Raw genomic sequence first — 19,620 nt, 5'->3', positions numbered from 1 at the left:
GTGCAATACTAAAAAGGAGCTTTTATTGAAATTAGTAAAATTACTGTGTAAAACAATAGATGAAGATGACCAAGATAAAACGACACATGGAAATAAGATTCCCTTTTAGAATGTAACCGTGAAAGCTGTAACTCTGGAGAGGACTCTCTACTTCGGTTTTCATTTATTTAAAATTCAAAATGCTGTTGCACTATACACCAGTCTGAACATTTGCTTAAAAATACAAGGTGATTTCATTTTCGTAGAAAAAGGACATGCTCTTTGCATTGACCAGACTCATTATGACGTTATTTAAAATTGCAACTTCTTGAACTATTTTCTAAACCGGTCATATTCATAAGCGCATATTTTTGGACGCCACTAGCTAAGACACATCGCCTTTTGCCAATTTTATATACACATCCCTTCCCTTTTTCTTAACTTGCCATGATGGTCTCACTTTTATCACAACAGGTCAAGTGATTATTCCATCTCGTCGACACAGTGTTGCTGCAGTAACTGACCTCCTGACTTTGAAAAGTAGGGATTCTATTCGAAACCAAACGGTTGAGAGTCTGGGTCTGATCCTGTCAACCATACAATTACAGGATAGCAAAGCCTACTCTGATTTACTGGATAGAGCTGATTTCCGTATTGAGGAATTACGTCACTTCAGTAAGACTTTTGCAACAAAGTACCACAACCTTAGGCAAGACGTCCGTGTCGAAGAAAAATACTGTCAGTCAAAAAGAAAAAGGGACAACCTTTTGACTGATTCCAAACTGAGTGCGAGAAGGACAGCATCATGAACGAATATGCTGAGCAGGAAATACATTCATGGAAACAGCATAAAACAGTCCTACATAAAGCTGGACAAAGACTGACAACGCAGAGACACTTCACCATCATCCAGGCTACATCTATGAAGGACAAGTGTGAAGCGACAAAGGCAGTGTATGATGAGACTCAGAGTGACCTAGAACGTGTTAACAAAGGTAGGTGTAGTTGCTTGTACTTATTGAAACTGTTAACCACTTTAGTAGACGATAATGCTATTGATAATATTGTCCTTTGCTTGATGAGTTTCATTGAATGTTAATATGATGCGATTCCAGTTTAATTTATTAGGCCACTAAATAGCTGTTGCACAGCTTATTAGCTTTTCATGACAGGAAAACATTTCAGTAAAAATATCCTAACTTAAATCGTTGTAGGCCGCTTGGGTCATGGCTTTTCCTTGTTGCTATGTAACAGCTGAAGTTTACGATGAACCCAAAACACTATATTATACCGAAATCAATTATAATGATAAACCGATGTACATTTTGGGACTGGAGAGAAATAACTGGTAGTGGTCGTCAAGTGTATTTTGTACTGAACCAACAATATTTGTGAATGCAACCTTATTCTAGCCAATATACTTTAAACCGACACGATGTTGACTCAGTAGAGATAACGCCCATAAAGACCAAAGGTTAAAGGTTGTCCAAATACATATCGTCATATGTGCTGTCTAATAAATAATTGGTTATCTATACCTAATGATATGCATGCCAAGGTGTAATCATGTCAACATCATATTTTCTGTTTAAGCTCTGTATCTGACATGTACATCTCACAATGAAAGAGTAATTCATAGACATATTTACATTTTCTAATGATTGACTTTCGACCCAAATACAAAATAACAATCTAAGAGCTATAAGTTTTTTGTGGTCTTTTTTCTGAATCTTTCAGTCACAAAAATGAACTTGGTCTATTCAATATCGGGCTAGTATGACATTGAAAAGGAAAGTGTGTGTAGGTCACATGATTGTTGGCTCAGGACACACAATGAACGACATCACGAAACACTTAACTTCTTAGAACTTTAAAAACCAAACTCAAAATGCTCACATATTCCATTATATAATACAGTTGGGTGTAAATTTAAACTTTTTGACATTTTTACAATTTCACTGAAAGTCTTATGATCAACATCGTGAACAATATTCACCACAAATTAATTCTAAAGGTCATTAAATATACAAATATGTAATTAACTGAAATAATAATACTTAATTTCTTTGACTGCTGCCATTGTATCACCACTTTACATAGTTGCCTTTCGTCAAGTTCTTCAAGCTATGCCATATGCAAATTATAAATTAGCTGACTTGAAAATGTAAAATGACTTTCAATATTGTTTTCACCTGCTATCATTCATGTACATAGCATTATGTTTTGAGAACTTTGATCAAGTAAAGCCCTGTATACTGGTATATCGTAGAACTTTAAAAACCAAACTCAAAATGCTCACATAATCCATTATATATTACAGTTGGGTGTAAATTTAAACTTTTGCCACATGTTTGCAACTTCACTGAAAGTGTTATGATCAACATAATGAACAATATTCACCACAAATTAATTCTAAAGGTCATTAAATATACAAATATGTAATTAACTGAAATAATAATACTTTATTTCTTTGACTGCTGCCATTGTATCACCACTTTACATAGTTGCCTTTCGTCGAGTTCTTCAAGCTATGCCAAACTGTGGAAGCTCATTAGATATGCAAATTATAAATTAGCTGACATGAAAATGTAAAATGACTTTCAATATTGTTTTCATCTGCTATCATTAATGACATTGCATCATGTTTTGAGAACTTTGATCAAGTAAAGCTCTATATATCTATATATAGTTATAATTAGGAAAGTTCATTAATATGCAAATGTAGGAACTGGCTGAAACGGGATGCGTAATGACTTTCAATAATGTTGTATCGAAGGATCTTTAATGTACATAGCAAGTTTTGTAAAATTTGGAAATGCATTCTATGGCAAATATACCAGTATATATATATATATATATATATATATATATATATATATATATATATATATATATATATATATATATATATATAATATATATATATATATATATATATATAGTCAGAAGAAGTTAAACAGTTTAAATTCACTCGGATGCAATAAGTACAGCAATGGCATAAAGTAACGTCTTGCAAGTGCAAGCAATAGATCATTATGGGTTCTCTATGATTGTGTCCTATGATGATGAAGATATGACATCAGCAGGATTAGTTTATAAAAATTAATATACAGCAAAGAAATAACATCAAAATCTCCTAGGTGTTCATCAGTTATTTAACAAGGCAACTGTTTTGGGGATTTGAAAACAATACAGTCAACTGTTATATATATATATATATATATATATATATATATATATATATATATATATATATATATATATATATATATATATATATAATATATATATATATATATATATATATATAAAATTAGGAATTTTCATGAAATATGCAAATTACACATTGGCTGAAGTAAAAATGCGTAATCACTTTCAATAATGTTAAATCAGAGATAGAATCTTTAATATATATATATATATATATATATATATATATATATATATATATATATATATATATATATATATATATATATATATATATATATATATATATATATAATTATATTATATAATCGAATTAGGAAAGTTCATACAATATGCAAATTAGTAATTATCTTTCATTTCACCCCTGAATACCTTTCATGGCTGATATATCTCGGTGTGATCAACATTTGCAGCAAACTAATCAAACTGTGTGCAGTCTCAATTAATTATGCAAATGAAGAAAAGTAAGCAAGTCACACCCACCTTCAACTAATCAGTTCTTGTCATTTTCAAACTGAATCTATGTGCTAGATTTTATTCTGATCTAATGAGCCGTTTTAGAGATATCAGGCCTACAGACAGACACACAGATAGACAGATATTGCTGCCATATTAGCTCATGTCTGTGAACACGTTTGAGCTAAAAATCACTAAACATTTTTAATTGCGGCCATTTTAATTGCAACATTAAAATTTTTTGTGATGTACAGACTTTTTTAGAAATAGCTAAAATCAAGAGTAAGAAAGGAAGTCTTTTATTTTTTGTAGTCATGTTTGTTTTTCAAAATGAGTTCACAAATACATAGCCTAACAGTCGAAAATCAATTTCTGCAGTATAAACACAGGATCAATCATCAACTCTGCCAACCACTTTGGTTGGATGCCAGGCTTGACATTTCCTGTTGAATGTACATTCCTCTGATACAGTTCAGTACATCGTGTTGCATTCAAGAGTCCATGTGCATCATTTGGTCATATTGTTTAACTTTACCCCCACATTTGTCACAGTGCCAACAATTATGTCATTTAACTCTGTTACTGTACATGTAGACTAGTATTCCTCACCACAGCTAGTGTACAGTCATAAATTGTCCATGCGAGGAATTCGATGTTAGCATTTTCAACATATTGCAACTACCATCACAGAGAGCTGAAGCTGAATTCTCAATAAGTAAACAAATAAATATACAATAATTTTTTTGAATCTTTATTTCATTCTCCTTTCTTTTATATTTATATTGTTTATCCATGTACGTTTATCTATTTGTTTACTTGTTTAGAATTCAGCCCATGTCCTACTTGTTACCATTGCACTGTTGACATCCGGATCAAGGCACTGATACTTAAGCAGACTCACAGAAGTGCAGTATACTATTTTTAAAAACACTGGTATACACTTGTCAGCTGTCCTGAAGCTTTGTTTTCTTGACCTATCATATTTTTGCCTTGTGTCAATAGATTCCACTTTTGCAATTACATGTGTTTCATTTGCCACATTTCCTTAAGATAAAGAGTTCCTTAATAATCTGACTGAGGGTCAATAATTGATGCTGATCATAACATACAAATATTGCAATACTAACAGCCATTGTCCAAGTAAATTACACTTCTAAATCTCTAACATCACAAAACAACCATACCTCTGTAAATACTATATATTAGATAAATATTATGAAATTGTTAAGTGGCACTGAAACAGCATAAGAACTTTCAAAATTGTCTACATGGAGTATAAATCAATTGCATTAGGCATATACGGTACAATTATGTATGACAGAGTCATACCTGTATTGATTATACCTGTATGTCCAAATAACAGCCAAGTTGGTTAAATGTGTTGACATCTGAATTATATTGATGGTCCACTGAAGTTTTGAAAGGCTGATGTAAAATGCATAGAGGTAGATGAATCATGTGCACTGAAGAGACACAAATAAGGGAGCTGTCATTATTTATGACCTGGGGGTTGGAGAAATGTGAGGGGGTCACTCAAAAAACTGAAAGCTACAAGGGGTGTTGCTCAAAAAGGTGGAGAGATATAAGGGGGTGGTGCAAAATGAATTGAAACGCTTCTCAGATTTCACCATTTCACATATCAATTTCTCAAAATTTGTGTTGCGAGAGGGCAGACACCCCTTCTCATGCTCTGCCCCCTTTGGATGTTATAAAAGTTTTACTCAATAAAAATACAGCACCTCTAAGATTGCACCAGACTGCACCATTGCTCTCATTAACTTCTCACAGTTTTTTCCACACATGAGAGGGGACAGCACCCTCTCACACTTTCCCCTTCAGCCTCCCACATGTTCTCCCGCTGGGCTTTCATATTCCATGAAAACCCTGTCATGATACCCATCCAAAGTAAACAATACTACACTGGTTGGATACTGCCACTGGTTGGATACTGATTATAGTGTGAGCTTTTATATCTACATTTTGTTGCAATTTTCATTTGTTGGTTTCACCTTTTTCAACCGTCATAAGATAACTGATGATAATCTAGCAGGGTGCAGCATGATTTGAGGTATTTTTGTAAATTTTACAAAAACGTATTGATATTTCACTTTTCTAAAGGAGGGGGGTCAGTCAAAATTTCTGTGTTAGAGGGGGTTACTCAAATTCATCATAGTTGGCAGGGGGTTACTAAAAATTTGAGTTTCCGATGAAATTCCTCTGACCCCCTCCCCACCCCCCATCATAAATAATGATGGCTCCCTAATGCACTTTCTCAGGGGTATGTGCCAGGGGTTTGGGGTCCCCCCTCCTGACACAGGAACATTTGAATACTCAGTACAAAACTTGGATGCAAAAACGCAATTATGAGATGTATTGAAAAAGGGCACATAAGGCTCCATCAAAAATAAAAAGTAACAACAGATAGTAAATTTCTGCTTGCAATCTTCTTCATTTTACTTCCATCCTTGGCTCAAAGGAAACCGCTTGGGATTTTACCCCGGAATCTTCCAGATTCTCCTCTGATATCAAATGGTCCAACCCTAACTGCTTCACAATGCCTGGACATGTAAAAGGTGATGACATTTGTGATTATCTTTATGAAAGAGTACTCATGGTGACCTATCTTGATTCTCTAACTCATGTTTATACTTGGCAAGAAACATTTTCCCCATTGTCAGCAAGAATTCAATCCTCGATGATAATTGCTTGATCTTTACTGCTATTTACTTCTGGTTGCAGATTAAAATTTATAAGTTGTTAAGACACAATTGCTTTGAAAACATCTTGAGAAATGGCTGTTCATAATGTCACAGATACTGACTCACTGTGAATGTTATAGAATTATATTGCAATCACAGGGCTACACAAGGAGTGAGCTGAATGCCTGTAGTTCTGGTATTCTTGGCAAACTGCCAGTACAAGTACACATCATTACGACAACATGTTGTTTGTGAGTGCATGTGTATGTTTACTCACTGATAGGTCTTTGCCAGATCTGTTAACTATTCATACCAGTATTGTATGGCAGCTCACAAACACTTGCCCCATTGTAGCAGCATATTACTATGACTATATACAGGGGTCAAAGGTTGTTGGTGATATCACTGGCTCATCAAGGTCATCTTGTAGCAGCATAAATGTTGATCCAACTCTAATATTTTAGAAATATCAAGTGTGCTCCCGTACTTTATGAATTCTTTGTATTTTATACACCTGTAAAAATTCAGAACAAAATGTTTTCCAATGCAAAGTAAGTGAAGATGTGTGTTCATTTGTTCACTATCATGATATTTTGAAATATAAAATTTCAAAACGACAACCGGTGTATAACATGCAATCTTTATGGAAAATGGATGAATTGATAAATCAATGCAATGTTTGTCTTGGATATCTGGCAGTTAATATAGCAGGAAACACTTCATCCATTACATACCCATTGAGAGTAAATTGAAATAAACCATTATCAAATCACTTTCTTTTAATGCAGGTGAAAAAATACATAAAATAGATTTGTATTCTCTCTGAAACAGTTTTATGGTTGAGTAGTACTCCCAGGGTTGCTTCATTATCTTGTTTACATTTTGTAAGTTATATTTATTCAGGAACAAAAATTTAATGCTCAGTACCAGTACTGCTAATGTGTGCAGGGTTCTTTCAGTAATCCCGCCCTCTATGTTGACTTTTGAGTAGCAAACTAAACAGCATTTCCCTTTCACAGGTTGGATATAGGTATCTGTAATGTCAACTGCAAGTTCTTGTAGTGTCACTACTTTCATGATGATGATGATAGCCTACCTGCTTAATACACGAAAAACTTCTGATTTTCTCATCTAAAATGGTTTGTTGAGGTACCAACATATGTATTGCAGTCACTTCTGCAGCCATGAAAACCAAGCAGTGTCCGTCAACAATTTGAGGAACTTTCCATTGGGCAATAAGTGTCACATGACTGACCATTTACCACATGTAATTAACTTTCACATTCTTAAAATAAGTACATTTGAAGGATTATGGTACATACCAAATTTCACTTAATTTGAGATTACTTTGACCTACTTGACACCAATTAACTTGAAATGGAAAACAACAAATAAATGGAAGACACTAAATGTTCTTATGTAATTCCAGGTACACTCAATAATCAATGTTGAACCATCCCTTTCCCATGATTTCACTGTGTAAGCTTACTGCCATGCCAAGAGATTGGTGACTGTGATTTCATTACCTTCGAAAATATCAGTATCTGGAATAATTACTCAAGTCCTCATTGCTGACCCAATCACAGTTCTAATACTGTCACCTCCCTAAGTGTCCATCCAATCTTGATCCATAGTTCATCACCATGGCATCTGAGGTAATCATGCCGGCCAGGTCAGTTTGTTTCTATCCAAAAGAAGAATACAGAATTATAACAATAAACACAATAACACAACACAAATTTTATTCGGTTTTTGTGTAGAATTGGAGATATCAAATCAGAACTAACACCTGTCATTCAGCCTATGCATTCATAGTTGAGAGCTGGTAAACTTGCCTAGGTATTCTGTCCTCTTTGACCTTTTCATCAAATTCATTAAAGTAAGTACAAAATGAAGGTGCTATTTTGATCTTCAGGGAATACAAAGAAACTAGTAGCCAACAAAAATGACGCATGGAAATCAGTAAATGTAAAATATGTAAATCAGTCACACAGCTGAACCAAACTATATAGCCAATACTGAATACTGAATAGTCTATGATGGTGATGTACGTTGTACTAGTCTTTCATATTTCGCACCGCACTGATTTTCATAGACAACATGATGCACACCTTATTATCATGCGACAACTCCCCCTCTACTGTCCATGGTGATACCAGGTGGACTGATGATGTAATTAAGCAATAAAACACATCCAGCGATGGTATACCACGAGATTTTGACCAGTTCACGACATATATGCACGAGCGATAGCGAGTGCATATATGGAGTGAACTGGTCAAAATCGAGTGGTATACCATCGCTGGGTGTGATTTATTGCTATTATATCATAACAGTATATTGAAATTCTGGCGTGGAACGTAAAAAACAGATTTTCGCTAAAGCTGAGAGCTCGCGCCTATGCCAGCCGTGGTATATCACCAATATACCACGGTTCTTTTTGCGTCTCGACCAATCAGATCGCTGTATTTGCGCCATCAATATACTGGTATGATATAATAAAATTTTGAGATTATCAAACAACACGACACATCTGGTAATACAGCTGCAGCCATAAATATTAGTCCATTGATTACATCAAATTACAGTGGTCATATTTAGATTAATTTTAGATATATCACTATGTTAAATTGAATGTTTGAATACACTCTGTTATGGCAAGTCTATCACATGAAGGTTTCAAAAGATAGTTACAGCTACATGCATTAATATCCCTTACCTTTTCAACATGGTTTGACCTAATCCTGTGATTTTCCATGGAAAAGTTGGACCTCTGCACAGAGAAATGGGATGAAAAGGACCAGTACTGCTAACTTTTGATGATTTTTCACTTTTTTTGTCGGAACCATTTCTTCTTCTACTCTCGAAAACATGTTGATATACGCAGTATTCAGCTTGTCAACCCTACCTGTACATGTGTAAACTGCATTGTTATTGTTGACAAGTGGATTCCGGTCAGGACTAGAATTCAAATGTAAACAGTAAAAGTGCATGTTACACATTAGAGGTTATGTTGACAAGCTGATAGTTGTGTGTTTCAAAACTTTTTTGGAAGTAGAATAAGGACTTGAAATTGATGTAAAAATTAAAAATAATGAAAAATTCATCAAAAGTTAGCATTACTGGCCCTTAAAGGTTACCATAGTATGCACCTCAAGAACAGATATTCTGAATCTGAAATTTTGTACAATACTTTTCTTGGCTACTACTTGCATGGACTCATTCTGAAGTCTTTGGAATGAATTGATTTTCACCCTTTCATTCTTGTGACAATCAAAACTAATATTTTTATCTAGTGTAACACAGGAATGGTGGCCATTTTGAATTTTAAGCGTTTTGGTAAATTTTCATAATTTGTTTCTCCATACAAAAATTGGCATTGTGACCCCTGATTTTCCATACTTGAAAGAGAATGGTTTATATTTCTGGAAGCAAAGTTGAGCAAATTTTTTTTCAATTGAGAGGCAAATACTACCCTCAGGGAGGAAAGTTGCAAAATTGTGCAAAATAATGATAAAAAAAATAATATAAGTTATAAAAATAAGTTATTGTAGAAGACGGTAGTTCTCTTTTTGGAGGATGTGATGGCCCTGAAAAGGGCCGTTTGGTTTGTGTGTACAATATGTACACAATATTGAATTTCAGGCTCAGTTGAACCCAAAACATCTTCAAGGTCACATGCACCTTGGCTGGTATTGGTAGGGGTAAACATCTCCATGCCTTCTTCAACTGTCCTCATGTCGGAAACTCTAACATCTTCAATGTCATCTGTCGTGTTAAAGGTATCTCCCCATGGTGGACTTCCTGATCTTCATCCAGGACATCATCTCCCATGTCCTGATTTTCTGCCATGTAGCACTGGTTTTCAGCAATCTGTGTGAAATAAAATGTTACTGTGGGTTAGCCTCCGTACATGCAAGTTTATTGATACTTAAATACAGTTCACATTGATTCTTGCAAATTAGTCCACAGACATTATCACATACACCATGCTTCACATACTGATCAATACCATTCCAGGTAACTCCACTTGACTAAAGTTGTAACCTCAGGTTACACCTTTAGTTAAGTGGAGCATCAGAATTGCTTGACAAAAACTGACACAAATGAAAACAAAACTTAGTTTGAAGGATTCAAAAATACAGGGCATGCAAAAACATACAGTGGCTTCATGTCATTGGAGGTAAGAAGAACAAGACATTCATGAGTGCCATGTTATTATGGCCAAGGTCAAATTTCTTACGAAATAATTAATGTAACTCACTGTTCTATTTATTTAATCCAAATCAACTCACAATTAATGTGTGTGTGTGAATGTGGAAAACATGAAAATCTAAGTAATTTTCATCACAAATAAATATCCTAATCATTATTATTGTTGAACAAATAAAGTAACAAAACAGTTTGGTGAATCAAAGTAAATCAGAGATAAAATCTTGAAAATTATTGCATAGAATATCAATCAGATATTTGGAAATATTGTAAAAAGATGATAAACTTAGCATGAGGTAACCAAGTTAAAACATTACACTGTATCAGCCATGACACTCATGATGAGTAATACTTTTGTAAGAAATGAGTGCAAATAAATATTAACCATACATGAACAATACAATTCAAACTGTTTTAGTGTGTGAGAGGACTGAAAGTGTGTGTGTGACTTGAGTGTGTGTAAAGTTACATGTAGGAGACAGAGCCAAAATGACACTGTTGACAGGGATGATTAAAGGAATGGGTGAAAGGTAGAGCTGTAAAGACAGGCAGATAAATTATCATGTAGTTACAGAATGACATTATGCCAGTGAAGTGACAGAGAGAAAAGACATAAAACTCAGCGAAATTGTGACCTGGTAGTTTGGGTAAATTTACAACTTTGATGAAAATTTAACATATTATTTCGATATAATGACAGAAGTTTAAACAATTTTATAAATTTGAGATAAAATCATTCAGTAGAATGTCAAGCAGCAGAGAAGCAAATTTGTGAATGGAATTAAAATTATCAATTCCTGCATGGCTAATAAGGCTAAAAAATTTTGAATATTTAAAAGAGAAGCAGAAATTAAGAAACAAATAAATATTAACCGTGGCCAATGCAATCTAATCACAACAATCACTACAGAAATGAACTTGAATATTTTCAACATTTCAGACAGAAACAATATCAAAGGTAATTTGAATTTAGATAGCTTTTCATGGGTTGAGATTATTTTGACGAGGAAATTAAAAATATCCAACAAAATCTCATTTTCCTATGGCCATCACAAATGGTTAAAATATTTCAAAATTACAAAAACCAATTTGTGCACACAAAATATTTTTACTGTTAGAGACAACCAGGCAAAGATCTGGACTTGGACTTTTGTGAAAACTTAAGTTTTAGTATCATTCACCAGTATGAAAATAAAAAATAAGGAAAGCAAGCTAAATATTGTTTGTGATGATTAAGAAAAAAAATCTGATAAGTACTGAGACAACAACAACAACAAACAAATTATAATCAAGGAATGGCTAACACTGACACTGTGACACAAATCAAACTGCTAATTACTATTAAATCACTGAAGGTGTATACATATTGTTATACGGAAATTGCTGAGTTCACCCTTTTGTTCGTTTTCTCTCACGTAACAATATAGCATGTAGTTATCATGAGCATATTAAAAAATAGCGCCAATGGCACTTGATCACAACTGGCACATTGTAAAACTACTCTATCTCTGGGTGCACCTGTACATTAAATACTAAATGGGTAGGTGCTGCGGCTGTGGAGTTTTTGCAGCACACACACCCGCACAATCATATCATATACATACAGACAAACTCAAAGACAGGCAATCTCAAACCTATAAGAAGAGTTTTCACAGGCGCATATACTCTTGGCCATATGGGAGTTTGAATGGGTTAGCTCTACATACTGACATAGAGGAGAGGTTGTTGATTGTGCCTGCACTTCAAATGTTAAAGAATAGCCACCTGGTATTTGTAGCTGACAGCTGGGGAAAAGTGACACGGGACAAGTATGGATTTTAACTGTAAACAAATTTTATTCAATATATAAACACTGAACAAACAAGCAGGCAATATATTGTAAATGGTTGTTGATGGTAGAAATGTAATGAGTAAATAAAATTTACTGTAATGGTAGTAAGTGTAAAGTAAATATCGAAGCTAAATAAAATACTAACAAAAATGCAAATGTACTCTGATTGTAATGGAAAATGATTATAAAAATTGTAGAGTAATCCAAGGGTTAAGTAATCTAAGAGGCTAAAGTCATCACGCTAAGCAAGTTTGCGGCAAATGTAAGGATATGCAAATGATAATAAAGTTACAAACTGTAGATACATTGAAAGGGGAAGTTCACCAAGGATGATTTTACATATGTTCAGGAAGTTTCATTTTAGGGCTTCATCAAGTCCATGTAATTTGAAGCATGGAAAAAAGCTTCAAGCTTGGGAGCTTGCAACATATGATATGGAAAGGACCATCTTCTGGTGCGTATGGCATTGTCCAGTCACCCAGGCTCAAACCAGGCTGTGCGTATTTACATAACTATTGTTGATACTGAGTATCCTTGCATAAACGATGAATCACGTATAATAAAATGTCCACGGTCAAATTTCTCAGTTGTTAGTAGTAAACAGCAGCACAGAATCTGACAGTGGACAGTTCATCATAAGTGATTCATTGTTTGCAAAGGATACTCAGTCTCAACAATAGTTATGTAAATATCCACAGCCTGGTTGATCATGGGTGAGTGGACAATGCCATACCAATCGGAAGATGGCTCTTCCATATTATGTGATGGAAGCTCCAAGCCTGGAGCTTTTTGCCATGATTCAAATTACATGGAGTTGATGAAGCCCTAAAACCGAAGTTACTGTATTATTTATTGGTTTTGTAAAAACTTGTGTGAGTTATAAATGGCAAAAATAGCTTTTGCGAGGTGACTGTTCACAAAGGTATATATTTGACCCTTTTGATGCCATAATGCCATGGATTTATGAAGACAGTGTGTGGTAGGTCATCGAACATGAGCAGGTCATTAACAAATTTATCATTCAGTTTTAAATCTGTAATGATGGAAATATATAGTTTATCTCCCGGGTGCAGAATTTTATCTAAATCTACTCTGTCATAAGGTGCCTCTGTAATGACATACAAAGGGAAATTAATGCATTGCATGTGCACTGTTTGCCTCTGGATCCAATACTAAATTGTGTACTTCCTTGATGTGTACTACCACGTACCAGAATTTAATATAGTTTAAAATGTTTGTTGCTGCTATCAACTACACTTTGCTGTTATTATTTTAATACTGCTAACATATGTACTTCTATTGTCTCCATTTTTATCTGGACACAAATTACTTTGTTGGTAACATGGTACAAGTTACTTTGTTCACCCTTGTTGGTTACATCAGTTACATGTTGTTGGTACTATTACTTTGTTGGTTGTTACAGGTGTTACTTTCAAGTGTACTTTCTTTGGTTACATTTAAATTATGACATAGGTTACTTTGATTTACATGATACAGGTTACTATGCTTGCTTTTCTTGACTGTACTTTTATTTGTCATATCATGAGTAGTATGTTGAGCCACAATGTTACTTGTATTTTCATTGGTTTCATTGCACAAGGTCCATTCATGGTCTTCTGATGTAGCAAACTTTGTAGCTTGAGCACTATCCTGTAGAGAGACAAGAAAAAAATTATTCAGTTTATAATAATCAATAAGCATTCAACAATGAAAGTTTACAATTATACTTGTAATCATTAAATAGACATTACATCTATAAATGTACAAAACAGTGAAAAATTATGGAAAAAAACATCTAAAGAAATATATATCAGCAAAACATGACCATTAAAGTGCTTGACATTTACACTTATCAAATGAAAAGTTAAACCACAATGATGAAAATTCCTTTCAAATTCAAAATTTTTCAAACACTTTATGATCTCAAGTGTAGCAACAGCTTTCTCGGCATTCAGGAGTTCCTAATTTTACGGATCACAATGTTTTGTATGTTGTTCATGATAGTTTTTACATAGTTTTTAGAAATATTTGTTTAGTTTTTATTACATTAATTATCTGTGTTTTTATGACATTAAAGGGATAGAAATATTTTCATTTCTGGTGGTAAACTTTTGCCACAAGAAATAATTAGGTGGCAATTCTAAAAATCTGGTAGCAATATGAATTATTACTGGTAGCAATATGAATATATTACCACAGATACAGAATACTTCTGCAGCATTCAGTCAGTGTTCACAGTATGACAACTTATCATACATATACACTACAAGCTCCTCAAATATGTGCCACATTTATGCAGTCTTTAAGTCATGAAGTCAAATTTGTTAGCCACACAAATACAAATTTTCCTTGCAGAAGAAAGCATTCGGTAGCATAGTGGCAGTGTACCGGTAGATACAAGTATTGTGGTGTTGTGTCATAGTTGTGATCAAGCAGGCTCAATAACATCTTCAGCATAAGTATTTTTCTTGAGACAAAAAGGGTTAGGCCAAAATCCTTTAAAACAAGAACAATGATATTGTTCAATTCAAATGTTTTTAAGAGTAATAATAGTTTTAATGATAATGATAACATTGTAGCCCAGGAACATTTTCATTTGATATTTTGATATGATCAAGAAATGTCTGGTGATGTTCACTATTACATCATTAAAATGGAGGAATCTGCTGAAATATTAAAATCATTCAGAATCACATCATTTCTTGCAAAAGTTAAAGCAGTTTGAAATAGTCCAAATGGATAATTTTAATTGTTTTACTTTTGAATTGTTGCTTTGATGTTAAGTAACCATGCAAAAATTGCAGCTCTAAAAAAAGATTTGAAATGGTTATGCTTACTGCAACTACTGTTGACAATTTCCCTTTGCCATAACTGTTAATAAAATTTAATTTAAAACTGTCAGTCAAGCTAAATGCCATTTAGTTGGAAAGCACCAAGAAATTATACCTATTACCATAAGATTGTACCTATTGGACCTCCCTAGGTGGTTTCTTTTGAACCATAATTGTGTACTTAAGGGGTCACATAAGATGACCCAGATTTGACCTTTCAGAAAAGCTCAAGTTTTTCTCCTTTTTCCTTGTATTATGACTCTGTTTGTGAAAGTTTCCTTTGAAATAATGGTTTTTACTGTCAAACTGACTAATTGCAGGCCAAATTTTGATAAAAGCAAGGTAGGTAAAACTTGGACTAAAAGGACGACCGGTACGCGGGACTAGAGGCAAAGCAAAGCCCAGCCTCAGTCAGTGTATTCCATGGTCGTTACCAGTAGTCCATGATGTATTGTAGCACAGTATCGAACAGCAACAATGTTTGCTTCACGTACCAGGGAATTTGTAACTTTGTAGAAAGGAGAGTAAAGTGTTTCAATACATTGCAACTTTGTAGGAAGGAGGGTAAATTGTTTCAACACCTTACAACATTTTATTATAGCTATAGTTTCTGTTGGGGAGGCATCGTGACATGATTTCATGGAAGAAAAAACATATAGTATGCAAAGACGTCAATATTTGCCATTTGTAATTAAAGTGTATACGTTGTCTACACGTCACCCACGGTCCCTATCAAGCCGCAACTTAAAGTGATAAGTTTCTCTTGCATAGTATCAATATCATTTTGTTGAGGCGGCCAGCAGAAGGAGACTTCAGCATGCAGCATTTCACTGAAAACAGCCCTTTGAGAGAATGGTTACACTCAACGCAACATTTACGCACGGTCCCTCTGTGATTTATGCAAATTCACGTGAGTCGTGTTTAACCAATGGCAGTGCACGCTGAATGAGTGAGGTGTAATAATTAATTATATTACAGTATTCGTTTCCGCAGTTAAATGGTTGATATTCTTCCCCGATATCATTTTACAGGAATAAATTATTACTTGTGTAAATTGTCAATTATATAAACTTGAACTTGGAATTTGATTTGAATCTAGATAGTTTCTATGTAAGCAGGAACAGTTTGACTTCTGAAAAAATGAAATAAAATGTAGAGTGATTTTACATAAAATGTCTTTTTGTCTATTTCTGGGTATTTTTTTTCAAGGGAAGTGGCGTTCTCAGTGTGATTTTGGAATCAAACGGTTTCTTTTCCAGAACAGGTATCCCATCCCGCCTTTGACAATAACAGTTAAACAAGTTTCCTTCAACTTAATTTGAATCATGATCGACTGCAGAAATAGCTTACAATCGAAAATGGGAGTAAAATATAAATTGGTCGGGACTAATCTTCCAATATACAAATATATTTGTATGACATTTCTTTGTTTCATACTGAATTACTACTGGATTTTCTGGTTTTGCAAGTATATTTTGACATCTTTCAGCCAAATTACGGAAACTCAGAGACGTAGTGGAAGTAGTCACGCATGCTAAAACAACAAATTAGTCATTGTACAGTATTTCAGAAAGAATCAGTATATCCCATCGAAGTTGTCAATGGAGCACGGGAGACCACAACAAATTTTAAAATAAATCACAATTGTTGGATGTAGATATTGGGAACTCAAAGTAAGTCGGTCACTATCCGTTGGAGAGTCTGAATGCACGGTACGATGTCGAATTAACGCTTCAATTTGCTGAGGGCATAAACAATTGGACTAGAAAGGCGTAGAGTGACTGTGGTAGAACTAAAACTGATGCACCTGTTGCATCGGCTACCCGTGGGAGCATATATCACCATTCAACTTGTTTTGGCAAGCACGCCCTCTTCGTCCTATATTGTTTTTCTTTCGAAGTCGGACGTCCACGGATATAAGCGCGAGTGAAAATCTCTTGTCTTCTCTATACTCCCATTCTAATAAATGAATTACGTTCCACTCCATTAATTCATTATTAATGGATCAGCCAGAGGTGGCAGCTTTATTACAGACAAGAAGAGGAAAGTATACAGTACACATTAACCAGGGTGCAGAAGCACATGGCGGGAGCAAATGAAATGAAATACCCGCGTCACCTGTGCATGCCGTCCAGGAAAAACCAGAGGTAAAAAAACCTAAGAAAAGGGAATTCTCTGGAAACCTGTGTACGAAAACAATGCATAACACAGGACCACGGGGTGGTGTCGGACTTCACCACTTGTGTTCATTCCCTAAATACGTAAACAAAAAAGCATCTTTTTTATGATAACTTGGACGAACCCTTCTGTAGGCTGCTGAAGTGTCTGGCTAGACTGATTATCTACTTCCTAACTTCCCACTTATAGCGCCGTAGCCACGCCCACACATTATTTATCAATGCCACGTGTCAAATTCGCGTAACGCGAAGACATCAATTTCTCTCTATACTATCGAACCGCGAGAAATTATATGTCATATCACGTGTTTATGAATAGGAAAAGTATGACACACATTAAAATCTATTCAAAAGAAAGCAGAATTTCAAACCATGCTTTTCCAGTTGACATTGGTCGCTAAGGGAATATTTAAAGAGATATCAGTTTGTCTTAGACATGAGTTAGAGGTTCAGCCATCATGATGGTTCTCTGAGAAGTGTATATGCAGAGCAAATTAATAAGGTGGCGCTGCATGTTGCATCGACAGTTTTTATTTCAAAGGAATATTTCTCATCTAAGACGAAACGAAACCCTCTCATACCATATATTTTCAAAACGCAGAGACTCTAAAGTTTAGAATGGCAGCAATAGTTTACTCGAAGGATAAAGCGGGTGTATATTTGGGGCAAAAAACCTCAATTTTGGTATTAATGATAAAAATTAATTTAAATCAAAAACTTGATTCTATTTTCTGAAATGTAATATTCACTTGAAAGACTTTTATTTTGCATTATCTATGCTCATTATGAAATCGCGTGGGTTGAAAGACTGAAACTCAAAAAGTGATTAAAAACATGATTAGCAAACTTAAAATGCCTCTTATTCAAAGTGCAAGAACTTCATTGCCAAACAAAAATTATAGTCATTTTATAATACAGCATTTAAAGAACATTATGTGAAAATTTCAGAAAATTTGACCCAGCCAGAGTGGAGTTAAATTCTTTGAAAATCTTTAAATTCGGAGAAAAGAGAAGCCACGAAATCGGGCGATTTGCATACATTTGCATAAATTAACACTTCTTTATCACACAACTTATGACTGCTTGACAAGCTAAAAGGTGAACTCAACCAATGTTTTAATTTTGGGTTAAAAAATTAATTCAAATTGAATGAATATTTGCAAAAGAAGTGATTTTGAGCCAAAAACGCTTAGTTGGGTGCAGCGCCTACCCTAAACGTTTTACTAAGAGGCTTTTCTGGTAATATATTTTATATGCAAATAATGAGTATTGCAGCAAAAATTCATGAATGTAGCAAAATATACGAATCACCTGTTTTTTAAGTTTTTAAGTAATAGCCCAATGTAATTTGCATATCCCAAAATTTTGTTTTATTATCCTGATTTCCTACTTGTTGAAAGTGAATACGCTGTATTATATTTGTATGTTTACTTCCTTGTGCCAATGGACACTTGTGAAAAAGTCTAATAAAAAATAAGCAATAACAGGGATTGCAATCATGAAACCTTTCTTTCTGTCTCATTATTTGGTGATCACGTGAGGCAGAGAATTGATGATGAAGGGTAGAGAAGCCAAATTGTTGTTTTGTCGCTTTGCATATGTTTCTAGCCCCAGCGTATGCCCTCCCCCACCCTACACTCCTACAGCACTCACACTATGGGAGTTGTGGAAATATGGACACGTAGCAAGGTACAGTCATAGCACAATAAATTTTGTCCTTGTCACCTTTGAAGGCAAGTTAGTCATAAGACATTATGCTGGCAACTCAGGGTGGTGTTCATATGAATACGTCATCGTTGATGACACAGTCCCCACTTGTTGATGGGTGCTTTGATTACAGGTCCTCAGAGAGGATAGAGTCCTCTTCATTAGGTCTGTGATAAAAATACTTTTGAATAAATCGCTTGATACATGTCTGAGTGTAGTTCAGGACATGAAAAAATCGCAATAAAATGGTCACATGGTGGCCATATTGGATCGTATCACAAAACAAATCAATGTGCATATGTATGACATAGGTCAATGTCCTTGTACCAACTTTGATTAAAATCGGTTGAGATATGCCTGAGTTATGGCTTTGTACATGAAAAAATCATAACAAAATGGCCGCACAGCAGCCATATTGGATCGTATTACAAAACAAATTAACGTGCATATGTATGACATTGGTCAATCTCCTTGTACCAACTTTGAATAAATTCGCTTGATACATGTCTGAGTTATGA

General features: G+C 34.5%; 1 protein-coding gene across 1 annotated transcript in view; it reads left to right on the top strand.

The window, feature by feature from the left end:
- Nucleotides 1–19,620, top strand: part of LOC139130142 (RING finger protein nhl-1-like) — a 36,389-nt gene that overhangs the window by 4,080 nt on the left and 12,689 nt on the right. The window contains exon 3 of the mRNA XM_070695866.1: nt 454–974. Within this exon, the coding sequence (XP_070551967.1) occupies nt 785–974 (190 nt within the window). The 5' untranslated portion in view covers nt 454–784. The remainder of the gene's footprint in view (nt 1–453; nt 975–19,620) is intronic.

This window comes from Ptychodera flava, chromosome 3 (assembly GCF_041260155.1).
Source record: "Ptychodera flava strain L36383 chromosome 3, AS_Pfla_20210202, whole genome shotgun sequence".
Lineage (NCBI taxonomy): Eukaryota > Metazoa > Hemichordata > Enteropneusta > Ptychoderidae > Ptychodera > Ptychodera flava.
The sequence above is the reverse complement of the archived record's forward strand: the minus strand, read 5'-3'. Positions and strand labels throughout refer to the sequence as shown.